This window comes from Stenella coeruleoalba (assembly GCF_951394435.1).
Source record: "Stenella coeruleoalba genome assembly, chromosome: 8".
Lineage (NCBI taxonomy): Eukaryota > Metazoa > Chordata > Mammalia > Artiodactyla > Delphinidae > Stenella > Stenella coeruleoalba.
The window spans coordinates 41,339,278-41,366,478 of record NC_137154.1 but is presented as its reverse complement, the minus strand read 5'-3'; the positions used below and the strand labels follow the sequence as shown (position 1 = coordinate 41,366,478).

Sequence of the window (27,201 nt, the reverse complement as noted above, 5' to 3'; positions counted from 1 at the left end):
TAACTCTGAGTTTTTGCTGTTTGGGGGGATGTGTGTGTGTGTGTGTGTGTGTGTGTGTGAGTGTGTGTGATATTACGTGTGAATACCGTATTTTTTTAAACTGCAATTAAGTTAGCCCAACCCCACTTGTTGCATGATCTTTCCTCTCCCCCTCAATTTTATATGAGTCCTTATCTAAAGTTTCTGGAATCTTCAGCCTGTGCCACTGATCTTTATTTCTATCTTATCCTGGATATTACACCATTTTCATTATCATACGTTATAGTACATTGTTATATGGTATGGCCAGATCAATTCTCTTTGCCAGAAAAGTGATAAAAATTTAAATCTGAGATAGAAAAATAAGATCAAATTAATAAAATGCTTTATATGGGAAGACATGGCATATAAGAAAGGCATGAATAAGAATTTTTATTATGGTTTGGACAAATTAAAGAATTCCAGTCATAGCTAGCATTTCCTAAAGAAAACTCACATATATTCTTATCCATTTCATTATTTTAAATAGCATTTTTATTATAGAAGTAATAAATACTTTGAGGTAATTTTAAAATTAGGTCTGAAGGCCAAAGGAAGTGTTAAGAGCTCCATATTCATTTCCTAGATTAACTCATTTATTTCAACAAATACTTGAGGAGAATCTAAAGCATGCCAAATTCTAAGCCAGGCACCGGGATATAGCTGTAAACAGGACAAAAATGGTCCCTGTTCTTTTGGAAACTAACAGGGAAGATGGAAATTAAACAAGGAACTCCAAGGAAAGAGTGAGTTCAACATGCTCTGGGAAGGTACACCAGGGGTCCTAAGCAATTAGAGGTGAGGGCAGGAAACATTTCCTCCCCTGAAGCTGGGGGGCCTGAGGATGAATTTTCCAGTCAAGGGTACGAGAAAAGAGCAGCACGTAACTGAACATGTTATAAAATCGTTCCCAGGCTTTTACAGCCAAATTTACCATATCACCCAACCTAAGGTCAGGCGTTTTGTGCAGGGATCAGCTGCCCCAAATTTTCTACCCCTTGAAACACTTACCAAGGTCTGGGGGATAACCTCACTCAGGTTACAGATTTGGCCAAAATGCATTAGCAGAAAATGATTTGTGTAAGCCTTGTAAAACACAGGAGGTTCTCAGATGGTTACATCCTTCAGCTGGGCAGAGTAGCAGGGTGGTGTGTTGGATGGGGGTTGGTTTCGTTTCTCCAGCTGTTAGAGCTGGTTTAGTCCTCTTAGGTTGTCATGATGAATAGCTTCATCCATGGGGTACAGGATATGAAAGACCACCAGACCCACAACCATATGCTCAGGGAGACGGGCAGGTAACAGGTGTAGTGGTTGGTCTCTATGGCAACGGAAGAGAAGCCTTCCTCCAAGGCACTGCTGGACTCCCGAGGGGTCCAGAGCCAAGCAGCCCCGCTCTGCCCACACGCCCGTGCTCTCTGCCAGGCAGTTACTGGAAGGCAGACCCCAGACGGTGTCCTGTTAATCCCTAGGTGAGCAATGCTGCAGCTCCCCAGACTGCAATTGTTGTAGAAGCCAGGTCTTTAAAGAAGCTGCTAAAAGCAATGACCTACATGCCAGAAACTGCATGCATGGGAAAAGGAAATGAAATCCCCCAATTTGTACCTAACTAAATAGCAGACTATGTAAGTGTGGGACTTTAGCAGTTTATAAAGGCCTCCTAACATATCATCTGAGCCTCACAGCAACACGGCAGGAGGGTAATGTCAGATGAAGAAATTGAGACTGGAAGAGGATGAGTGAGAGTTACTTGCCCAAGATCTAGTAAGTAGTGGAGCTCAAGTCATCCTACATCTACTTGTTCAGCTGGCCCACTGGAAACCTGGTATTGGGATATGGCTGTGAAACAGGTTTTTGCCCTCAAAGGGCTCCTAGTCTAGTGGGGGAGACCAAACAGTGAGGAAGAGATTACAATCGAAGGGTACAGCTCAGAGACCTACACAGAGTGTGTGGAAATACAGACCAAAGGCAGTGGTCTCAGTGCAGGGGATCAGAAAGGCTCCTGGATGAGGTGACTCATGACCTGAGGCTTGGAAGATGAGTAGACCAGTGATTCTCAAATATGAGGCACATTAGAATCACCTGGAGGGATTATTAAAACAAAATGCTGGGTCCTACCCCCAGTCTGTAAGTAAATCTGGGGTGAGGCCCAATAATTTGCATTTCCAACAAGTTCCCAGAGGACGCCGATGTTTCTGGTCCAACGACCACACTTCGAAGGCCGCTGAAGGAGAGCCTTCCCAGCAGATGCACGTGCACGTGGGTCCTGATGCCAAAGCCAGGTTCAGGCCGGGCTCTTCCTCCACTCAGGTTCCAGAACCTACACTGGCATCAGGCTGAAGTGAGAAGTGCTTTCAGGAAGGCCTCCCTCCCCTTGCCTCTCTTTTCTGATCTCCATATGACCCTTCAGTGCTGCTTTACTCAGTAACAGTAATACAGTAAGTCCCCTACATACGAATGAGTTCCGTTCCTGTGTTCTAAAGTCCAGTTTGTTCATAAGTCCAACAAAGTTAGCCTAGGTACCCAACTAACACAATCGGCTATATAGTACTGTACTGTAATAGGTTTATAATAGTTTTCAGACAAATAATACATAGAAAACAAACAAAAAAATAAAGAAAACATTTTTAATCTTATAGTACAGTACCTTGAAAAGTACAGTAGTACAGTACAACAGCTGGCATACAGGGACTGGCATCGAGTGAACAGGCAAGGAGAGTTACTGCCTGGCAAGGAGAGTTACTGCCTGGAGGAGGGAGAGGAGGTGGGAGATGGCAGAGCTGAAGGATCGTCAGCAATAGGAGACGGAGGGCGAGCTGCAGTTTCACTCACACCTGACGCTAATGGAATGCACATTCGCATCTTTGAAAGTTCGCAACTTAAAGGTTCGTATGTTGGGGACTTACTGTAGAATAACTGGTCAGGTGCCAGACACTGAGCTAAGTACTGGATGCGAGTTCTGTCATTAAATGCTAACAGTAACCCTTTGGGGTAGGAGTTATGGGGATCCCCATTCTGTAGATTTGGATACTGAGGCACAGAAAGGTTTAGTCATTTGTCCAAGGATACGCAGCTCTAAGAGGTGGTATGGGATGGTGCACACCCAGGCTTCCCGCCTTCTCTGCTTGTTGCCCGATCCCATCCGGCCTGCCCAAGGGGCCCAGTTCCACAGGGCCCAAGCAAGCCTGGAGTCATCGCTTTCTGGGGACAGATGAGGGCAGCCGGAAGCAGCTGGTCCCAACAGACAGGCACAGAGACTCCCAAACAACTGCCAACCGGACTGAACAGACGCGTTGGTCCCCAGCTAAGGATTCCCCATGATGGGCAGCCTGGGCGGAGAGTCAGGCAGAGCCGTCTTCATGCCTCAGCCTCACCAGCTGCGTCTCAAAGTTTATTAACTTCTATACGCTTTCCTTTCTTCTTTACAAAATGAGATGATAATTCTAACCCCCACAGGAGTATCATGAAGAGAAAATAAAATAACGCAGGTAATGCCACCAGGTGTGGCTGACTGTAGCTCTCCCACCACGCCTCTCAGTGGGCTGCCGCCGCTGATCCCATACAGCTCTGGCCACTCCTAGGACCTTGTCATAGCAACACGAGGACACAGAGGTTGAAGAACTGCCTCTCACAGCTTGGGGGCCGTCAGCCAAAGGTGTCTGGCTCTACAGCTGGGTCCCTGCTCGCCTACTGGAGGAAACGGCCAAGGAACCAGCTGTGAGGCGATGGGTGAGCTCTGCTGCCAGGGCGGGGCGTTGCTCTGAGCAGCCTCTGGGGGCACAGGAGGCAGCAGGCTGGGCAGATAATCCCTCTGATGGCACAGTGTTGCTCTAGAGAGTGACGTGGGGCTGGGGGTGGCGGGGACTTAGAAACTGCTGACGAAAAGAACTTGGACCTTGAATTTAAGATTGACTTCGGTTGTGGTCTCCGTTCTGCCACTTCACTTTGTGACTCTAGACAAGTTACATCACATAACCCTTCTGAGCCTCAGTGTCCTCATCCATAAATTGGAGTCAATAATCCTTACCCCAGGTCTGCTCTGAGGCATCTGGGAAAATGTATAAGGAAAGGCTTGGGGCATCATTAAGCAGTTTTGTCACTTCCGATACGGCTGGGCGCACAGGTAGCCCGTAGTATTTGTTCATTCGCTTATTCAGAAACATTGGCTTAGCATCTACGATGTGCCAGGCACTGGAAATAAAGCCGTGAAGAAGGCAAACAGAACCCCTGCTTTCCCAGAGCTTACGCTCCAGTGAGAAATGAGAGTCAGTAAACAGCTAAACAAATAAATAAGAAAACACAAAATAACAGTAAGTGCTGAAGACACATTAAAAATGGATAGCGTGGGCTTCCCTGGTGGCGCGGTGGTTGAGAGTCCGCCTGCCGATGCAGGGGACACGGGTTCGTGCCCCGGTCCGGGAAGATCCTACACGCCGTGGAGCGGCTGGGCCCGTGGGCCATGGCCGCTGAGCCTGCGCGTCCGGAGCCTGTGCTCCGCAATGGGAGAGGCCACAACAGTGGGAGGCCCGCGTACCACAAAAAAAAAGGATAGTGTGGTAGCATATGGTTTCCACATGTGGCCAATGGATGGGCTTGGAGAGAGAAACCAGTAATAGCCAAAGGCAGAGACGAGTGGGAGAATCCCCCTTCTTTCTCTCCTTCTCATCCTTTAGCCATCGTCTGGCCAAATGTCCCTCAGAGCATGCACCCCCAGGGCCCCAAAGGTAAAGGTCTCTGTATTTGGTTTCCAGGAGAGCAGCACCCTCGGCTGAATTTTCAGTGGACAGGACACGCCACTTAATGTCCTTCCTGACCATGATGGGCCCCAGTCCCGACTGGAACGTGGGCCTGTCCGCAGAGGATCTGTGCACCAAAGAGTGCGGCTGGGTCCAGAAAGTGGTGCAGGACCTGATTCCCTGGGACGCTGGCACTGACAGTGGGGTGACCTATGAGGTACGTGTGCGCCTGGAGTGGTGAGTGACAAACCTTCCCGAGCGTCTGCTCCTTGTCTGGCCCTGTTCTGGATGCCCTGGCCATGGAGGTGAGTCTGGCCCAGGCTCTGTACCAGATGAACTCACAGTCTGGTAGGGGAGCCCAGCACGGTCCCATCATCACATACTCACATGCTGTGTGACTCGGGCTCCGGGAAGTGTCCATGCAGCTGGTCAGGAGAGTACAGGAAGGGACTCTGCTGAAGAGCAGTTCAGAGATAAGCATTAAGGAACAGCAGGCAAAAGGCATGGAGGCAAAAAGAGAGAGAGAGAATGGGGAACTGCAGGAAGTTGACGTGTGTTAGGCTGGGCCAGATTCCGAAGGTTTCCGGATGGCCAGGCTAAGAAGTTTGGAGTCTCCTGTGAATATTTTCCAGATATGGTCGGCACAGCAACTGCATCGAAATCTGGAATCATCAGAAAACCAGTGGTAGAACATTCTAGAACAGACGTTGGTAAACTGTGGTTTGGGGGCAACCTGGAGTTTTCTAACCCAGCCTCACGTATTCGACCGCATGTTGTCTGGGGCTGCTTTCTCACTACAACTGAGTTGAGTCGTTGCAACAGACACAGTTGGCCCACAAAGACTAAAATATTTACCATCTGACCCTCCTCAGACAAGTTTGCCAACTCCTGGTCTAGTGGGAAGAACTCTGGATTCAGACCAACCTGGTTCAGCAATTTCCTAGCTGGAAATGGCTCTCTAAAACTCGGCATCTTCATCTGGGCATAATCCTACTGTGTACATGGGAGAATTTGAAAGTATAGATCTACAAATGTTCATGCACAACACATGGCATGAATAAAATTCTGTAAATATAAATAGCAGTTATACTTGTTAAATTCCTTTCAAGGTTTTTGTTCTGATCATATATCAAATCTTTGTGGTTTTTAACCAGTTTTATTTCCCACTCTCTGTATCTGTGTTTTCTCCACTGCAGTCACCCAACAAGCCCACAATTCCCCAGGAGAAAATCCGACCCCTGACCAGCCTGGACCATCCTCAGAGTCCTTTTTACGATCCAGAGGGCGGGTCCATCACTCAAGTAGCCAGAGTTGTCATTGAGAGAATCGCTCGGAAGGTACTGGGTTAGAGCTCACCCTGGCACAGACCCTTCCCATCAGGAGACCAGACCCCTTTCAGCTCTTGAATCATGCGGTTCCTGGCATATTCAGGATGTGGAATTCCTGGGCCTACCAGAGTTTCTAGAATGCAAATTATTCATAAGATATAAATGAGCAAAATGAACATGGTGGTACAGTTTGACGCTCAACCAAATGATTTGCTCTAGGTAACTGGGCTTCATCATGAATGCCATAATCAATTGCTAATGTCTGTCATGGGTCAGGAAGTGGGAAGTTGTGGCTTTACTGCCATTTCTTTTACCGGTCAGGTTGTAAAAGTGAGCCAGAACTCCGCCATGGCCTAGGATTTGTATACAGGGTGGGCATTTGGTTTTATATCCTCTTTCATCTTTCCCCCACACATTCCGTTCTTTAATGTGAGCCCTCCAAGTAAAATTCCTTTTGCAGGGGGAACAGTGCAATATTGTACCTGACAATGTTGACGATATTGTAGCAGACCTGGCTCCAGAAGAGAAAGATGAAGGTGAGTCATCTTCCTTTGTTGCAGGTGGCAACATAAATTGGGAACTAAACATAAACTACCTTTTGGGAAAGCAATTTGCTAACATGTTTTAAAAGCCACAAATATATCCTTTGATTTGGTAACCCCTTCTTTGCGGATTTCTGCTTGAAATATAATTCAAAACAAGGCCAAGGCTAGGCACAAAGTCTAAGGGAATTGGTGAAGGTATGACACTAGTATCAGGCAAATGGCATTTGCAGCAGATGACTCTCTGCTTTGATTCTCACACTATCCTGTGAGGCAGGAGTGGGTCCATCCACTTCCCCAGCAAGGAAAGTGAGCCCAGACCCTACAGTCAGGAGGCAGTGGCAGAGCCCTGGCTTCAGCTCAAGTTCTCTCATAGGGTCTGGAGCCAGACAAGCTGGGCTCTCCTCCTGTGGCCCTGGGCAAGAGGCCCACCTTTCTACCAGTTTCCTCAACTGTAAAATGGGGACAATAGAAGAACCCGCCTTGTAGAGAGCTGTGGTAAGGAGCTAATGGGATAAGGCAAATACGGTTCTTAGAATGATGCTGCCACATGATAAGTGCTCAGTGAACGATGGCCACCCTTATTCTCATCATGACACCGTCTGGCTCACTGGGAAGATGAGCAACACCACACGAAAAAACCTGTGTTTCCCCCAAATTGCCTGTGATTTGCCTGCACCTGTGTGGAAACGATGTCTGCCATCGTTTGTGTTCATGTGTTGAGGGGAAGGGACAGTAAGAGAATCTTTCCTTATTATTAAGTTACTTAGATTTTTGTTACTGGAATGCCCAAACTGTAATTTTGGAAGGCAAGTGAATGGCTGCTTGCATCCCCGGAGCACCCAGGCTCCCGGAGGCTGGGCAGACAGTGGGGATTTTCTTGTCCCCGCGTGAGCTCGTCTGGGGAGAGAGGGCCAGTCACAGCTTCCACAGGCTCCCAGGAAAACCATGTCACATACTCTTCCCAGATGACACCCCCGAAACCTGCATCTACTCCAACTGGTCCCCGTGGTCCGCCTGCAGCTCTTCCACCTGCGACAAAGGCAAGAGGATGCGGCAGCGCATGCTGAAGGCGCAGCTGGACCTCAGTGTCCCCTGTCCCGACACCCAGGACTTCCAGCCCTGCACGGGCCCGGGCTGCAGCGATGAAGGTGACGAGACACCCAGGCTCAGGAAGGGAGGGTCCTGCCTGGCCGTGCCAGCCTCTCATACCTGGTCAGGTAGCACCCCCCCAGTGGGGCACTAGGACCCTGACTGTATTTGTCAGTGGGAACCACCAAGGGCAGACTCCCATGTCCAACAGTATCTTGAGGGCTGTGAACACAGACATGTCTTACGACATCAAAAGAATTCTTGAGTTTAACTGACCCCCCCCATACCCCCCAGCCATGGAAGAAAATAGACACAAGTTACCGAAGAGCTAGCACACATCTTACTTATGACAAACAACAGATAGCAAGCTGCCTGCTTCTGGGCCTTAACTTCAACCTCTTTTTAAGAAGCAGGTGAACAGCTTGGCCAAGATTGAATCTAAATCATTGCCCTAATTCTGTGTCATTCATGGACCCCCGTGCATGTCCTAGCTCAGCCTGGGTCAGAGCCCTCAGTTCCTTGCGTCAGGACCTTTGGACTGACTGCAGCAATTCTGTAACTGGTCAAAGGTCAGGCTTGAACTATAAGCTTGAACCACCCATGTCATGATGGCTCAGGCTTCAGCATGGCACTACTCTGATTGCTGTGCAAAGGCCAGCTGCCTACTTCCCAGGGTACACTTCCTCTCTCTGACTGAACAGATCTATACTCTGTGCTCTGATCTTAACTGTCTCAGAGGTGTAACAAGGCAATAGGAAGGGATGTATAGGCTGGGCTGGTTTATGGCAGGAAGAAAACCATTTCCAAGCTGAGGATACCTGAAGAAAGCTCACCACCACTGCAGGTCCTTGACTTTCTGGCTCTTCCTGGGGCACAGTCTTAAATACCTCTCCTGGCTGCACTCCACAGTGGTTTATTGCTGTTTGTGCCCATGATAAGGCACTTCAGAAAGGAGTGAACCCTGCATGCACAGGCCATTCCTACGAACAGGCAGGCAGGAAGTTGTGACAGGACTGACAACGCTGGAGGCTTTCTCTTTCTTGGGGTTGAGGGGAGGCAGATGGGTGGGCTGTCTGTGGCCTGCAGTGGGAAATGAGATCTTTAACCATCCCCTCTACAGGGGTGGAGTTCAGGTGGCTCCCAGGAGGTAATGACAATTCTGAAACATGTTGGGCTCTGCCTGGTGGTGTAGTTTTGGTGGTACACAGCATCAAGTTTACCAACTTAACTAGTTTTAATTGTACAGTTCAGTGGTATTGTGTACACACACACACACACACGCAACTATCACCACCCTCTATCTCCAGAACTCCTTTCATCTCGCAAAACAAACTGTAGACCCATTAACCACTAACTCTCCATTCCCCCAACCCCTAGCAACCACCGTTCTACTTTCTAAGAACTGACCATTCTAGGGACCTCATATAAGTGGAATCATACAGTATTTGTCTTTTTGTGACTGGCTTATTTCACTCAGCATAATGTCCTCAGGTTCATCCACATTGTAGGACGTGTCAGAATTTCCCTGTGTCTAATGTGGGTTCCAGCCATCTTTATCACTGCACCGCCAGCAAGCACTGTCTAGCAACACTGTCCATAGGTTCAATAACAATGTGTAGGCATCACCCATGTGCACGTGACAGCCTGCAGACATCTGCAGGAGGCTTCACACTCTGACTTCAGTCCTTTCTAGCCTCATCTCCCAGTGCCACACACAATACACTCAGTACAGGTTATTGCAGGAGCTGTTCCCTTCACCTTAAATACAGATATTCTCTACCCAACAAAAGTGCACTCAGATGTGCCCTCTTCTGTGAAATCTCACCCAGAACTCCAAGGAGCATCCCCATTCCAATCCACTGGGCTTATGTCTGTTTTGCAGTTTACGTGCCCATCTCTCGTTCTGGAGTAGATCAAAATCCGTACCTTACACATCTCTTCAACCTCAGTACATACCACTAAGCAGTCAGTAAAGAGTTACTGACGTGAGTAAATGGATGGGTGGATGGATGACTTCATTTCCCTCTTCTTCTTTAGAACAGGCAAACACACATACACACACACTCCTATCCATCCAACCATCTTTCAAATGTGTCATCATGAGACAAGGAGTAATCACGAGTGCTCCGTGCACCTGGAAAAAAGCACTTCCTTTAAAGAACAATTCCTAGTTTAAAGATGTGTGCCTTTTATGTCGACTTCCATCCTCAACTGCCTAACTGCCCCTGAATGCCAGCTGGCCTTCTTGACGCCCGCCTTTGGGGGGGTTCCGTTGGTCGTGCGGATCCCGGCGTCGTGGCGCCCGGTCTGCAGTATCTGCTCCTGTGTTGCAGACGGCTCCACCTGCACCATGTCCGAGTGGATCACCTGGTCGCCCTGCAGCATCTCCTGCGGCACTGGCATGCGGTCCCGGGAGAGGTACGTGAAGCAGTTCCCGGAGGATGGCTCCGTGTGCACGCTGCCCACTGAGGAGACGGAGAAGTGCACGGTCAACGAGGAGTGCTGTGAGTGGGGGGCCGGGCGGGAGGGGCGGGCGCGGGGCTCCCGAGGCTGCCAAGGTGACGCTAAACACCGCCGGACTTCCCAGCTCCCAGCAGCTGCCTGGTGACCGAGTGGGGCGAGTGGGACGAGTGCAGCGCCACCTGCGGGATGGGCATGAAGAAGCGGCACCGCATGGTCAAGATGAGCCCGGCGGACGGCTCCATGTGCAAGGCGGAGACGTCTCAGGCAGAGAAGTGCATGATGCCCGAGTGCCGTGAGTGGGCGTGGGAGAGGGGACAGAGGACGACAGGAGCCCTTACCACTGTCAAGGCTGGGCAGGTGCAAGAGCAAATATGGACCCCCCCCCCATCCTTGCAGGGCACTTCTAGGAGCGAGAGCTATAGGTGTGAGGACATCATCCAGACCCAGAGAGTGGCCTCCTTTGAGAGGCATTCTGAGCAATGCTGGGGTGGCAAACTGGTGGCCTCTGGATAGAATTCACCTGTAGCTGTGTTTTATAGGGCCCCATAGTATCTTTTTTTTGGAGGGGGGGGGAATACATGTAGGCAGGTTGTGCATTCCTCAAGTCATCACAGACCCCCTCATTCTTGTTCTATGTGGGGACTTGCCTGTGGCCTCATAAAGCATTACAACCCCTCCTCTATGCACAGATGCACACAGGCCCACACATCACTACACAGATGTACACACATAGCCAAGTACATACACATTCTAGCGATTTCAGCACCAAAGTGTCCAAAAACACATCATTGAGCCTATCTTTTAGTGCATGGTTCTTGGGGCACGTGGGATGTTTCTGTCTCTAGTGAGATCCTACTCAGACCCTCACGGGTGTTTCAGGTGGGACTTGTATTCCTATTACTGAGCCACATCTGATGCCACAGCATGAGCACCAGCTGGATCAGAGGAGATGCAGGAGAGTGACAAGAGCAGCAGTTAGTGGCCTGTGGAGCCACTCCTGGTTCCGGGGGGGGGGTCACTTCGGTTATCCGAACCCATTGGTCAATTTCACTTTACTCAAGGGGCTTGAGTGGGGGACAAAGGATACAGGGCACCAGATCAAAGAAAGCAAAGGGAGCCTGTTCTCAGTGGCAAACCTGGCTCTTGGTCTAGACACCATCCCCTGCTTGCTGTCCCCGTGGTCCGAGTGGAGCGACTGCAGCGTGACCTGTGGGAAGGGCATGCGGACCCGCCAGCGGATGCTCAAGTCTCTAGCCGAACTTGGGGACTGTAATGAGGCGCTGGAGCAAGTGGAAAAGTGCATGCTGCCCGAGTGCCGTAAGTCCTGGAGCTTCTGGAAGCCACCTCTCCCCTCCTCTCCTCCTGCTAACCAGCCCTGTGCTAGCTCGTACAGTTATGACTGTTTGCTGGGCCCTGCATCTCTGTGTTAGCAAAGTTATTTAAACTCTCAATCTTCTCAGTAGTAAAAGGGGATCCCACTAACCATCTACAAAACACCCAAATTGTAAATGGCTGTGAAGTCAAAACAGGAGGCTTAGATGGAAAACAGTACAGGCTCGATAAAATGTATTTCATAGTTCTCCACCCCTCCAAGTTAGAGGCTTGTCTGGCCCATGGGGTTTTCCAAGCTTTTTAATTCTATTCCTCCTCCCTGTGACCAGTTTATTTACCCATGACCAAAGGGTAGACTTTAAACCAGTGACTCCTGCACCTCTGCAGCCTTGATAAGAAGACAGGCCAGCAAGTCAACAAGCTCAAAAGCTCCATGCCCACCCTCATCTCCTCTCAAATCTCACAGAGATTTGAGAGGAGATGAGGGTGAGTTTATTATCTGGGGACTAATTTCCAAGGAGAGAGCCCATTTTTCTGGCTAGTCTTCCATGAGAGCTTCCCTTTCAGGTGGTGGAAAGTCAGACACACTTGCTAAGATCTGTTTTCGGGCTTTCTCTGAAATGCACTTGCAGCCTTCTGTGCTTCCTCCCCTTACTCAGGCTGCATGCCTGGGGACAGGTCCTAGCTCTGTCCCTTACTGGCTGCATAAACTTCAGCACACTACTTAGCATCCCTGTCCCTCATCTGTAAAACAGTGAGAAAAACTTCCTAGGTTGCTCTGGGAATTAAACCACATAATTGGTACAAAGTGCCAAGCACTGGACTTGGGAAGTGCAGACCTCCACCAATGTTACATATTACAGTTCCTGAGCTGTTTTAGCCAAAGTCATGTGTGGAGATGACCCAGACCATCAAACTAAACAAAGCCTTGGGCTTTTACTAAGATCTACCCCGTGTTCAACACAGCTCACCAGAGCTGGGGCTCCAGAATGTTCTGAGACACTGTTACTGACTTAAACAAAACTCTATATCCACAGGGTCCAGTGAATGAAGGGAGAAGAAAAAGAACATTTATGGAACACTTACTGTGGGCCAGAAACTGGGCTGAGAGCATTACTTAATTCTCACAACCTAATGAGAAAAATAACATTATCCCCATGCTGCAGATGGGAAAGCTGCCTGAGCTCCCACAGGGAGAAAAGGCCTAAGACCATGAACAAAATGAGTTTTTCCTAGATCCATCCAGCCGGGCCCTCACTTTGCAAGGGAAGCAGAGTTTGAAAATCATTTGCCTCCCTAGGAAGCATCCTGAGAATCACTCTAATGGGTTATCTTTCGTCCACATTTGTGAGATGCTGGCTTAATGAGAAGACTCTGCTGGATCTCTTACCATGATAAACCATGACACCACTTGCTACTGCCCCTCTTCTCTACTGAATTTCCTATTTCTGACTCCTGTGGTTTTTGCAGACTGCCATATATAAGACCCAGGATGATATCGAGAACAAGAAACACTGCCTGGGTCTTACTGCAGAAGTCACAATGTCCTTAGTATTAGTCCACGGGGGCAGCTCTGGAAAATGGCACCAGTGAACTGTGCCTTCCCTCAGAAAATCAGGGTCCTTGGCTGTGGGAAGCTAGTCTGTGCCACTTGAGGCTAATTTGACAATATTCTAGAAGCTTAGAGAGCAAGGCAAGAGGCTTTGAACTAATCTTCAAGGTCCCCCCAAAAGCCTCCTCAAATCATAAAGAGGGCATAGCATGTGGGTTTTGATCTGCATCTACTGCTTACCAATCCTGCATCTACTGCTTACCAACCGTGTGGGCTGGATAAAGTCAGTCTGCCTCTTGGAGCCTCAGTTTCTTCTTCTGTAAAATGGGGTAACAGCACCTGCTTTGCATTTCCCATAGGCTTTAGTTGAGATGTTCAAAGGAGAGTATAAGTGACCATATCTTGTTTCAGACATGAGATATACTCACGCCCATCTGTGTCTTGCCAGCCATTGACTGTGAGCTCACCGAGTGGTCCCAATGGTCGGAATGTAACAAGTCATGTGGGAAAGGCCACATGATTCGAACCCGCATGATCCAAATGGAGCCTCAGTTTGGAGGTGCACCCTGCCCGGAGACTGTGCAGCGGAAAAAGTGCCGCATCCGGAAATGCCTCCGAAATCCATCCATCCAGAAGCTGCGCTGGAGGGAGGCCCGAGAGAGCCGGAGGAGTGAGCAGCTGAGGGAGGAGTCCGATGGGGACCAGTTTCCAGGTACTGCCAAGTGTGAGGCTGGCGTTCAGGGAGATGTCAAAGCAGAGTGGGTCTGGAAGAACTTGTAGGAGTTTGCCAGTAAAACAAGGGCATCCCAGGCAGCAGGAGTAGTCATTACAATGGCACTGAGATACCAAAGAACAAGATATGTTCAAGTAGTAAGTGGAAGGCAGAAGGAACACAGAGTATGGCGGGGGGGGGTGGGGGGGTGGGGCAGGAAACCAAGCTGGAGAGGTAGGGTAGGGACCAGACCATGAAAGGCCTGCTGATGACTTGATTCTGTAGGTGAAGGTTTTAAGCAACAGCGTGACTTTAACAGGCCTGTGCTGAGTGGTTTGGAGGTGGCAAAAACAGAGGCACAGAGGCTGGTTAAGTTTTCTCTGTAGCCCAGGAGAGAGATTGTGTGTCCCCCTCCTCCTGCATAACTGAAGGAGTTCCAGGACTTTAAAAAAAAAAAAAGATCCCACCTAGAGCTTCACTGCTGAATAAGCTGATCCAAGCCAAGAGTGCAACGTCATCAGCAAAATGGTGAAATGGTAGCTGGGGAGATCCGCGCTCAGTCTTGGGTCCAGGCCAGTTGATGGTCTTTGGATTCCCTAGAGTGGGTAAGGAAGGTGCCGCATATAAGTGAAGGTTAATGGGTTTCTATTTTTAAAGGTGCAGCTCAAATTACCCCTTTTTTTTTCTTTTCTCTTCTCTTCCTTAAGACATTACAGCTCCATCTAGGACTAGAGAAGTGCAGATATGCGGAGCTACCTGAAGTTCACTATCTTTCCACTAGGGAGCTGTTCCCATATCAAAATGTTGTCTAGGGCTTCCCTGGTGGCGCAGTGGTTGAGAGTCCTCCTGCCGATGCGGGGGACACGGGTTCGTGCCCCGGTCCAGGAAGATCCCACATGCCGCGGAGCGGCTGGGCCCGTGAGCCATGGCCGCTGAGCCTGCGCGTCCGGAGCCTGTGCTCCGCAACGGGAGAGGCCACAACAGTGAGAGGCCTGCGTACCGCAAAAAAAAAAAAAGAAAAGTTGTCTATTGCACATGGCAGTCAGTTGGCCAGTCAACAAACATTATGCCCAACTATGTTCCAGGCAGGCAGTATGACATAAAACTCAGCGTAGTATTGACTGGATAATCATAAATGTAACTAATTGGATCTACAATGGAGTAATGTATAGAGTGCTATGGAAGCACTGTTTTTTTTTTTTTTAAAGATCTAACCTTGGGGTCAGGGAAGTTTTCTTTGAGAAAGTCATGTCTATTTACACAGGAAAAATAATCAATTGTACCTGAGTTAACTTAGTACTTGAGAGGCTAAGTACCTGGGGGAGCAAAGCGTAAGAGAGAGTGGTTAACTGCTCCGTGAGTGGCTGCAGCATTAACAAGCCACCCCAAAACAAACAAGTCGCTACTGTCAGGTGGTGGCTCAGCTGGGGCTGGAAGGTCTAGATTGGCCTCACCTGTGTTTCTGGAGTCTCTCTCCACTCGGTCTCTCCAGCAGATAGCCAGGCTTGCTCACATAGTGGTGGAAAGGTTCCCGACAACTTTTTTCAAGCCATGTTTGCTCATGTCCCATTGGCCAAAAGCAAGTCATAGAGCCAAGCCCAGATTCAAGAGGTGGAGAAGCAGACTCTGCCCCTCGATGGGGAAGAGCTGCAAAGTATTTATGGCCAATTTCTGCAGTCTGTCACGTATAAGCTAACAGTCCCTAATAAGGACTCTAGCCATTATTTAATTCAACAAATCGTTACATACAAGAGCAGAAAAGCCCAGACAACCAACTAAGTTTGACAGCTGTTTACTAGAGTTCAGCTTCCTTGTTCTTTCCTCATGTCTGCTGGCCTAACCAGGTCTTCTCATGCTTTCAGGCTGCAGGATGCGCCCATGGACTGCCTGGTCAGAATGCACCAAGCTGTGTGGAGGCGGGATCCAGGAACGCTACATGACTGTCAAGAAAAGGTTCAAAAGCTCCCAGTTTACCAGCTGCAAAGACAAGAAGGAGATCAGAGCATGCCATGTCCACCCGTGTTAACAAGGGTACACGTTTCCCAGGGCTGCACTCTAGACCCCTCAGAGTCACCAATGGCTGGATTGTTTGTTTGCTTGTTTGTTTAAGGCAATTTAAATCGTGTACACTAGTTTTCATTTCTGCAGTGCGGTCTGCCCAGTAGTCTTGTGGATGCCAGGGACATCCTTCTGTACACTTCTTGGTGGGCACAGACTGAGGGGGTGCTCCCTCATCCTCAGCCAGCCCTCATCCAGCACGAGTAGTGTCAGCCACCTGTACTGAATGGAAACGTGTTCCTCTGGAGCACCCACCTGGGTGGCAGGAAAGAGACCCTGGCCTCCTGCACACGGAGAGGCAACTGTCTGCAGATGACTCTGTGCCTGGTGCCGGGGCGCAGCATGGGGGAGACAGTCCCCGTCAGGTGGAGTGCAGATTCCCCTCATTCTCGTCTGGCCTGCTCCCTCTTGCAGGAAACTATTGTTTGCTCGTCTCTTCTCATTTAGTGGAACTTTAGGGCCCGTTGTTGAGTCTCCTCAGTCATCAACAGTTCTTGGGGAAAACAGCTGGCAGACATGAAGAGAAGCACTGATGGTGGGTGGCTTTTCTTCTTTCACCAAGAAATGCGTATGTATCTCAACCCCTAATATTGGTTCTTGATGCCCCAGAGGAAAGAAATGATGGCTGCTTTATTTGAACATAAGGTAACCAGTTCTTACACCTGAGGTAAAAGGTACTAAGTCTAGAAATCATTTTTCCCTTCTTTTTGGGGTTTTTTTGGACACAATTCTCTTAGGAAGCCAGCCTTACGAACCTTCTGATATTAGATCCTGACTAGAACCAAGGCCAAGGCAGCAAAACTAGCCTCTATAGCAGTCCCAAACCTGAGTTTTTAAAATCTTCCAACACAGACTTTTAAGTTCTCAAACCGGTTTTTAACAAGAAAACATTTTTTCAGTTATGCAAACATTTTGTTAAATCTGTCTGCAGCCCACCAAGCCAGTCCTTCAACAGAAATACTATCTCTGTACTTGAGAGGGCTTCTTAGAAAAAGTGTTTCAGAGGCCAAGAAAGACGACAAATCTAGGGAGGAAGGAATGTTGCAGAATCAAGCTTGGCCGTAAAATCTGGTGGGAAGTCAAACCTATGTCAGCCCTCCACACCAGGGGTCTGGTCCTCTGACACAACCATAGGGAAAGATCATGGTTTTCCATCCCCTTCCGAGCACTCATAAGCACACCAAATTCAGGGAGACTGACTATCAAGCATTAGTGTAAAAGGTCATTTTACCGAGTTGCGTCCATCAGCAGTTGTTACTCATTCATTGTTAAAATTACCGTTTCATTTCTGTTGCAGGCCGCCTTTATCGTGCTTAATCCAAATATGTACCATGGATGAGATGCATACATTGCTTTGAATACACTACTTTAAGACTCTGCATTAAACACATCAGGACATTCCAAACACAACATATATATATGCTATAGCCTTGAATCTGTACTATTTTCTTTAACACAAGAGAGAGAGACTGTTCAATAAAAAACTCATTGGGTCTGTCTTTTGTGTTTTAGTTTTAAACTAATTCAGTGTTCAGAAGGTTGGGTCTTTTTAACAATTGTTTCCATTTCAATCACAGTCAGCAAAGGATATGCCTTTTGCACCCTCATTCTGGAGGGACCACTCTTACCAATTCCTGAGCTCTCTGGAGGTTTGAGTTGTTTCCAACGTTATTTTTTAAATCCTTAAGTGAACTGCTTTCTCCTCCCACAAAGCAGCACAAAATTTAAAGAAATAAGACGTTTAAGTTCTACTTGGACAAAAAAAAGTCCTGATACAGAATCTGCTCGCTTTTGCAACACTACTCTTAGCTACCCAGACGCATCCTTCCTCTCAACCCATGAAAATCATCAAAGTTCCATATAATGGCAATTCCTAAGTAACTCTAAGGACAAGCCACCCTAGTATCTCATGTTCTTATTTGGTCCCATTTTTAATCCAAATTTTGGAGACTTAAAACCAGGCACCTGGTTAATGGCTGAGAATGGGTAACAAGTTTCTTGTTACATAAGTGTTAACTCTTTTTTTGTTTGCAAGGGGGAATTTTTAAGAAACATCAGATCTTTCTTACCAAAGTCTTGTGTTAGGTGGTTTATAGTTTCTCCGGCTAACCAATCATTTTGGAAATAAAGACTTTTTACTACAAAAATGAAATTTGTTTGGACTTGAGATACCTGAGATAGTAAACAGATCATAAGACACCCAGTTTAAAATTGCCATATAAAGAACTGTAATTGTTGTGTATATTTTTTTTTATCAATGCCAAACCACTTGGACTCCAATTTACATCCACATTTTTAAGATGAAAATAAGTTCAGCGATATATTCCCCACCACACATGGGGTCACTCACCTGTCACCTTGCCAATGCATGATTTGAAGGAAATCTGTTGTAGCAAATAAGAATAAAGCCTGGGCTTCTTCAGACCCAGAACTGAAAAAATTTAAACAATTTTGTGCTTTTTTTAATTTGAACTTTGTGTATGAAACGTGTTTTAGGCATAGTCAAGGTCTGTGTACTTCGTCCAGGAAGTAAGGATACGTACACATTCTCACATGACAACAATTCTCCAGAAACTTAGTCCAGGTCAAGTCCATGGCTAAAACGGCAAGACAAAAATTCGCAATGTCAAATTACTTCTGTGACCTAACAGCCCATGTTTCAGTTTAAAGGAGTTAAATATTAAACTGTAGTAGGACTGTGCAGTCCTTTTTCCCCCGAGTTAAATATTTATATCCTAAAGAAATGGACAGTATTGTCCAAATAAGACTAAATATAAATGTTTAATCTCTAATTACAACACAGAGTCACGGAAGACAAGACATTGCACTCTTTGGTGCTATTAATTTTCATAACAGACAATTCATTTTGTTTTCATATTGCCCAAAGCAGGGAGAATGAATGAAAATAGTCCCTTTTGAAAAAGAGTGAGATACCGTAACAAACTATAAACAGCAGCTGAATGCTAGTGAGCATGAAGACAATTTTCCAATTTAAATCTTTTGAAATCTGTGAGCAAAAGGTCTGTACTAAAATGCCAAATTTAAATGATGGCATCCCTGCTTTAGAAATACTGTCAGTACGCTCTGTCGGGCCGAGGAAGGAGTTGTACAACGGTTAAGCACGGGTAGCCTGGCTTCAAACCACTACTGTTGTTTTACCTTTTCTGGCCTCAGGCTTGGTCACAAGCTTTCTTACACTGAAGGGTTTCTCTCCCCCACCTCCACAATTAGCCAGTTCCCATCCTGAGAGTGAGTTCTGATGGTAACCTGGCAGTTACCATTCACTGAATGTGTTTCACCCCGCCAGTCCCCTGCTTCCTCATAAACCGAGAAATGCCCACTTTGTGCTAAAGCTGGCTTGAGCTGCATTTCTATCACTTACGACTCTAAGTGTCCTGACCAATAAAATACACATGCAGTACTTCTACCCAGCCATCATCAGAGCAAAACGCGATTCCAGACTTTTCACTCGACGTAATGTCGTAACGGAAGATAGCATTCATTATCTATCATTATCACTTTCTCATATTGCTCTGAATTCTTCATAAAACTCAGAATGTGTGCTTTAACTACTTCCTGGCTTTAGAACTGATTGGTAAAAGTTCTCGTATTTTAACAGTACTCCTATTCAAGGTAATAATCCTCATAGTTTAACTGTTATGTGTTTATACAGTTTTCTTTTACTTCAAGTAATTTTAAGTATTAGAAGGGAAAGGGGCCAACATCTTATTCAAGGCTACTGACTTGTTTACTCCACTTGGAGTTTATAAAAGTAGAGTCTCTACTTTTTGCTAGTGTTAGCATGTGACTCCTACTGGGTGATCTTAACCTGGAACTCACTAGCCCATCTAAGAACTCAGGTGGGCCACTCAAGAAAAACACCTGGATCTCCTGCTCCCTCACCTACTACATTAGTGCTACTGAAAGAGAGACCGCAGCCTGGGAGCATCCACAAACTGTTCGTTACCATCCTACAATGAGAGACAGAAATTAAAAGCATTCAGAAACTTTTATAGTAATTTGATATTGCCACAATATCCGAGAGTATGATTATTTTTCTAACAGTTCATGTTTTGTATTACATTAGGAAATTGTATCATTCCACGATGGTGAAGGTTAAACATTTTTTAAACGGGCCCTTTACCTCAGTCTGAGCGGCACTGCACGACGCCACACCAGTCAGAAAGCCTGCGAACCACAAGCTTCTGAATCTCTCAAATGCTTCTGTACCTAAACAGTAATAGCTGCTTCCAGACTCGCATACCTACGTGTCTATGACCGAGTGCCCTGCACTGGCTCTTCTTCTTATGCCTCTAACATCCTACCCTATCAAGCAATTCAACTGCCCCATCACCCTCTGACTTTGCCACAGAATTTCTATGAGTAGTAACCCAAACTTACTTCCCCCACTTCCTTTTCCTCCAATCACACCACAACCCACTATGATCTGGTCCCCCAAGCAGACTGACCAAAACAAATCTCTCAAACTCATCAGCAACCTCTAAACCTGCACTGCTGCCCCTTACCCCCCAGTCCTTGCACAGCACTCAAAGCTCTTTACCACCCCTCAGCTTCCTTGACAATAGTCTCCTGGGTCTTTCCAATTATGGGCTGCTTCTCTTGGCTTTTTCCTGCCTTTTCATCTTTTAATTTCCTAAGTGTTCATTCTCCCCAAAAGTGTTACCCTGGACCTCTCAAACACACCTTCTATCTCAATCCACTCCCACCTCCTCAATCATTAGCTCAAAATAGATCAATTCCAAATCTGCATTTTTACCCCCTGCCTCTTCTTTCATGCTCCAGTCCCCATTCCCCAGTGCCTTCTGGACTAACGCTGTATGTAACTGCCACAATCACCATATATTTTATTTCTATCACCAGAAGGTTGCCTGTGCTCCTTATCCATTCATCAAATGGTTTTCTGCACACGCCAGGCAAAGTGGGTAAAGCAGTAAACCCAAAAGACACAGTTCTGCCCTCACAGAGCTTATGATATTAAGGTACAGGTCAGACAAGACAGACAAAATAATCACAGGTGGGTAAGTGTCATGAAGTAAATACAGGGCAGTGTGGAATTAGAATGGGGTGGTCAAAGAGGGCTCTCTGAGGTGGCACCTAAGCCAGGAGCAAAAGGGTGAAACAGCTAATGGCAACAGTCAAGGGAAGCAAGTGACTTGGAAAATACTCCGCCAGTGCTAGGGTGTGAGAGAGCAAGTCAGCTTGAATGTGAGAGGCAGGAAGATGACACATCCTGCAGAAGGTTTCCTTGTACACTATGGGGAGGGATTCAGATGTTAGTCCAAGTGCATTGAGATGATGACAGATTTTAAGCAGCAGTGTAACATTTAATTTATGGTCTAAAAAAGATCCCTTTGACTACTGAAGGAACGGCTTTGTGGGGGCAAAGTGGAAATAAAGACTACTTCACAGACTACTGCAATAACATGGGTGTGAGACAGGGGGGTTAGACAAAAGTAGCAGAACAAATGGAAAGAGAACAGACTCCATAATTCCAATAACCTCTCATCTAACCACCCCTCCTTAACTCCATACCTGTCCATCATGCGTACTACACTAGACTGAATTCGGGCACTCCCTGTTCAGAAACCTTGGCAGGTTCCCATTATATACAGAAGGGCCGTCATATTTAAAGCCCTCCACAACCCAAGCCCAGTCTACTCTGTAATTTTTTCCCCACTGCATTAAAATCCTTTTAGATTAAGGTTCCAATCCCAGAATACGCCCTGCATGCTGCCAGCTCTGTGCTTCTGCCCAGGCTTTTCCCCAGCCATTCCACACCTCACTCTTCTCCTCTCTTCCCACCTCAAAGCCTACCAATCTGTCAAGCTCCAGCGAAAACATCACTTCTAATTAAGAAGCAAAGCTCCCTCAGATTTTCTAGGAGGAATATAAAGTATCACTTCTGCTGGACCTGAGAACTTTCTGCACACTCCTCAAACTCTGCCTTAACTCTACCCTCTCGGCATTTGTTTTTGTCACTCTGCATCTTCCTCCACTAGACACTGAGTAATTTGTAGGAAGGAAATCTATCCATTCCCCAGAACACCCAATAAAGCCTTACACAAAGAAATCTGTTCAAATTAAAATGCTTTTAGAAGCCACAGCAGGAGGGGCACTTTCATAACATAATCAAATCCCATGCCTGCTGGATGGGCGACCCACAAACTGGAAAATAATCATATCACAGAGATTCTCCCACAAGAGTGAGAGTCCTGAGCCCCACATCAGGCTCCCCAGCCTAAGGGTCTGGCATCAGGAGGAGGAATTCCCAAGGCATTTAGCTTTGAAGCCCAGGCAGGACTTGAGTGCAGGAGGCCCACAGGACTGGGGGAAACACAGACTCCACTCTTGGAGGGCACACACAAGGTTTCACATACACTGGGACCCAGCACAAAGCAGTAACTCCATAGAAGCCGACGCTGGACCTACTTACGAGTCTTGGAGGGTATCCTGGGGAGGCAGGGATCCACTGTGGCTCACTGCGGGGGGCAAGGACACCAGTGGCAGAAGCCCCAGAGAATACTGATAGGTGTGAGCGCTCCTGAAGGTTGCCATTTTGGCGTCAAGACCTGGCCCTACTCAGGTTCCAGTGCTGCAAGATCTCAGGCCAAACAACCAACAGGATAGGAACACAGCCCCACCCATCAGCAGACAGGGTGCCTAATGCCACACTGAGCTCACAGCTACCTATAAACACATCCCTTAACACAGCTCTGCCCACAGGCAGCAGTCCCTCCCACCAGGAAGCCTGCACAAGCCCCTAGACCAACCTCACCCACCAAAGGGCAGACACCAGAAGCAAGAGGAACTATGATCCTCCAGCCAGCGGAAAGGAGACCACAAACAAAGAAACTCAGACAAAATGAGACGACAGAGAAATATATTCCAGACGGAGGAACAAGATAAAAACTCACAAGAACAACTAAATGAGGTGGAGACAGGCAACCTACCTGAAAAATAATTTACAGTAATGATAGTAAAGATGATCCAAGATCTTGGAAAAAGAATGGAGGCACAGGCTGAGAAATTACAAGCAGTGTTTATCAAAGAGCTAGAAGATTTAAAGAACTAACAGAGATGAACAATACAATAACTGGAATCAAAAATACACTAGAAGGAGTCAATAGCAGAGTAACTGAGGCAGAAAATAAGTGAGCTGAAAGACAGAATGGTGTAAATCATTTCCACAGAAAAGAATAAGGAAAAAAGAATGAAAAGAAATGAGGACAGTCTCAGAGACCTTTAGGACAGCATTAAACACACCAACATTCGCATTATAGGGGTCCCAGAAAAGAGAGGGGGGGGGCCTGAGAAAATATTTGAAGAGATTAGAGTCGAAAACTTCCCTAACATAAGAAAGGAATCACTCACTCAAGTCCAGGAAGTGCAGAGAGTTCCACACAAGATAAACCCAAGGAGGAACATGCCAAGACACATATTAATCAAATTGACAAAAATTAAAGACAAAGAAAAAAGTATTAAAATCAACAAGGGAAAAGCAACAAATAACATACAAGGGAACCCCCATAAGGTTATCAGCTGATTTTTCAGCAGAAACTCTACAAGCCAGAAGGGAGTGAACGATTAAAGTGATGAAAGGGAAGAAACTACAACCAACAATCCTCTATCCAGCAAGACTCTGATTCAGATTCGATGGAGAATCAAAAGTTTTGCAGACAAGCAAAAGCTAAGAGCATTCAGCACCACCAAACCAGCATTACAACAAATACTAAAGGAACTTCTCTAGGCGGAAAATAAAAAGCCAAAACTAGAGTCAAGAATATTATGAATGAGAAAGCTCACTGGTAAAGGCAAATATAAAGTAAAGGCAGGAAATCATCCACACACAAATATAGTTTCAAAACCAGCAATCGTGAGGAGAGTACCAATGCAGGATATTGGAAATGCGTTTGAAATGAAGAGATCAACAACTTGAAACAGTCTTGTTTATGTATAGACTGCTATATCAAAACCTCAAGGGAACCACAAACCAAAAATCTATGTTAAATACACACACAAAAAAGAAAAAGCAATCTAAACACATCACTGAAGACAGACACCAAATCACAAAAACAGAGGAGAAGAAAAAGACTTCCAAAACAAATCCAAAACAATTAACAAAATGGCAGAAAGAACCTTCATATCGATAATTATCTTTAATGTAAATGGATTAAATGCTCCAACCAAAACACACAGACTGGCTGAATGGATACAAAACCAAACCCATATATATGCTGTCTATAAGAGACCCACTTCAGATCAAGGGACACATACAGACTGGAAGTGAGGGGATGGGAAAAAGGTGTCTATGCAAATGTAAATCAAAAGAAAGCTGGAGTGGCAATACTCATTATCAGACAAAATAGACTTTAAAATAAAGAATGTTGCAACAGACAAAAAAGAACAATACATAAAGACCCTGGGATCAAGCCAAGAACAAGATATGACAATTGTAAATACATATGCACCCAACACAGGAGCACCTCAATATATAAGGCAAATGCTGACAGCCATAAAAGGAGAAATCAACAGTAACACAATAATAGTGGGTGACTTTAACACCCCACTTTCATCAATGGACAGATCATCCAGACAGAAAATCAATAAGGAAACACAGGCCTTAAAAGATACATTAGACTGAATGGACTTAATTTATATTTATAGAACATTCCATCCAAAAACAGCAGAATCCACTTTCTTCTCAAGAGCACATGGAACATTCTCCAAGTCAGATTACATCGTGGGCCACAAATCAAGCCTCAATAAATTTAAGAAAATTGAAATCACATCAAGTATCTTTTCTGACCACAATGCTATGAGATCAGAAGTCAACTACAGGAAAAAAGCTGTAAGAAACACAAACACATGGAGGCTACACAATATGTTACTAAACAGTCAGTGGATCACTGAAGAAATCAAAGAAGATATCACAAAATACCAGAGAAAAATCACAACGATCCAAAACCTATGGGACACAGGAAAAGCAGTTCTAAGAAGGAAGTTTATAGAAATACAATCTTACCTCAGGAAACAAAAGAAACTTCAAATAAACAACCTAACCCTATACCTAAAGTAACTAGAGAAAGGAACAAGCAAAACCCAAAGTTTTGAAAGGAAAGAAATCATAAAGATCAGAGCAGAAACAAATGAAATAAAGATGAAGAGAACAATAGCAAAGATCAATGAAACTAAAAGCTGGTTCTTTGAGAAGATAAACAAAATAGATAAACCTTCAGCCAGACTCATCAAGAAAAAAAGGGAGAGGACTCAAATCAATAAAGTTAGAAATGAAAAAGGAAAAGTTACAACTGACACCACAGAAACACAAAACATCATAAGAGACTACTGCAAACAACTCTATGCCAATAAAATGGACAAGTTAGAAGAAATGGACAATTTCTTAGAAAGGAACAATCTCCCAAGACTGAACCAGGAAGAATATATGAACAGACCAATCATAATACTGAAACTGAAACCGTGATTAAAAAACTCTCAAGAGGGACTTCCCTGGTGGCTCAGTGGTTAAGAATCTGCCTGCCAATGCAGGGGACACAGGTTTGAGCCCTGGTCCGGGAAGATCTCACATGCTGCAGAACAGCTGAGCCTGCACTCTAGAGCCCACAAGCTGAGCCCACGTGCTGCAACTACTGAGAACAGCTGAGCCCACGTGCTGCAACTACTGAAGCCCACGTGCCTAGAGCCCATGCTCCACAACAACAGAAGCCACCACAATGAGAAGGCCACACACCACAATGAAGAGTAGTCCCCACTCGCCGCAACTAGAGAAAGCCCGCGCACAGCAGTGAAAACCCAACACAGCCAAAAAATAATTAATTAATTAATTAAAAATAAAAACTCCCAACAAACAAAAGTCCAGGACCAGATGGCTTCACAGGTGAATTCTATCAAACATTTAGAGAAGGGTTAACACTTATCCTTCTGAAACTCTTTCAAAAACTGCAGAGGAAGGACCACTTCTGAACTCATTCTATGAGGCCACCATTACCCTGATACCACAACAAAAGATACCACAAAAAAAGAAAAGTACAGGCCAATATCACTGATGAACACAGACATAAAAATACTGACCAAAATATTAGCAAACCAAATCCAACAATACATTAAAAGGATCATACACTAAGATCAAGTGGGATTTATCCCAGGGATGCAAGGATTCTTCCATATCCGCAAATCAATCAGTGTGATACACCACATTAACAAACTGAAGAATAAAAACCATATGGTCACCTCAGTAGATGCAGGAAAAGCTTTTGACAAAATTCAACACTCATTTATGAAAAAACTCTCCAGAAAGTGGGCACAGAGGGAACCTACCTTAACATAATAAAGACCGTATATGACAAACCCAAAGCTAACACCATTCTCAACGACGAAAAGCTGAAAGCATTCCCTCTAAGATCAGGAACAAGGCAAGGATGTCCATTGTCACCACTTCTATTCAACACAGTTTTGGAAGTCCTAGCCATGGCAATCAGAGAAGAAATAAAAAGAATCCAAATTGGAGAACAAGTAAAGCAGTCACTGTTTGCAGATGACATGATACTACCCATAGAAAATCTAAAGATGCTACCAGAAAACTACTAGAGCTCATCGATTTCAGTAAAGTTTCAGGATACAAAATTAATACACAGAAATCTGTTGCATCTTCCTATACACTAACAACAAAAGATAAGAAGGACAAATTAAGGAAACAATTCCATCTACCACTGCATCAAAAAGAATAAAATACCCAGGAATAAACCTACCTAAGGAGACAAAAGACCTGCACTCTGAAAACTGTAAAACGCTGGTGAAAGAAATCGAAGATGACACAAACATATGGAAAGATACACCATGTTCTTGGATTGGTAGAATCAATAATGTCAAAATTACTATACTACCCAAGGCGATCTACAGATTCAATGCAATCCCTATCAAATTACAATGGTATTTTCCACAGAACTAGAATGAAGAAATTTTTAAATTTATATGGAGACACAAAAAACTCCAAATAGCTAAAACAATCTTGAGAAAGAAAAACGGAGCTGGAGGAATTAGGCTCCCTGACTTCAGACTATACTACAAATCTACAGTCATCAGAATAGTATGGTAGTGGCACAAAAACAGAAATATATTAGATCAATGGAACAGGATAGAAAGCCCAGGAATAAATCCACACATGTATGGTCAATTAATCTACGACAAAGGAGACAAGAATATACAATGGAGAAAAGACAGTCTCTTCAATAAGTGGTGCTGGGAAAACTGGACAGCTACATGTGAAAGAATGAAATTAGAACACTCCCTGACACCAAACACAAAAATAAACTCAAAATGGATCAAAGACCTA

At 45.7% G+C, this 27,201-nt stretch overlaps 1 protein-coding gene across 3 annotated transcripts in view; it reads left to right on the top strand.

The window, feature by feature from the left end:
• The window catches only part of SPON1 (spondin 1), a 312,023-nt gene extending 293,820 nt beyond the window's left edge, over positions 1 to 18,203 (top strand). Inside the window, exons 6-14 of one of the 3 annotated variants that reach the window (XM_079928893.1) lie at positions 4,767 to 4,968; positions 5,948 to 6,088; positions 6,540 to 6,615; positions 7,590 to 7,772; positions 10,047 to 10,217; positions 10,301 to 10,468; positions 11,329 to 11,493; positions 13,509 to 13,772; positions 15,635 to 18,203. In XM_079928893.1, the coding sequence (XP_079785019.1) occupies positions 4,767 to 4,968; positions 5,948 to 6,088; positions 6,540 to 6,615; positions 7,590 to 7,772; positions 10,047 to 10,217; positions 10,301 to 10,468; positions 11,329 to 11,493; positions 13,509 to 13,772; positions 15,635 to 15,798 (1,534 nt within the window). In that variant the 3' untranslated portion in view covers positions 15,799 to 18,203. The remainder of the gene's footprint in view (positions 1 to 4,766; positions 4,969 to 5,947; positions 6,089 to 6,539; positions 6,616 to 7,589; positions 7,773 to 10,046; positions 10,218 to 10,300; positions 10,469 to 11,328; positions 11,494 to 13,508; positions 13,773 to 15,634) is intronic. The other 2 variants (XM_079928891.1, XM_079928892.1) reach the window with 2 other exon arrangements.
• The last annotated feature ends 8,998 nt before the right edge of the window (positions 18,204 to 27,201 follow it).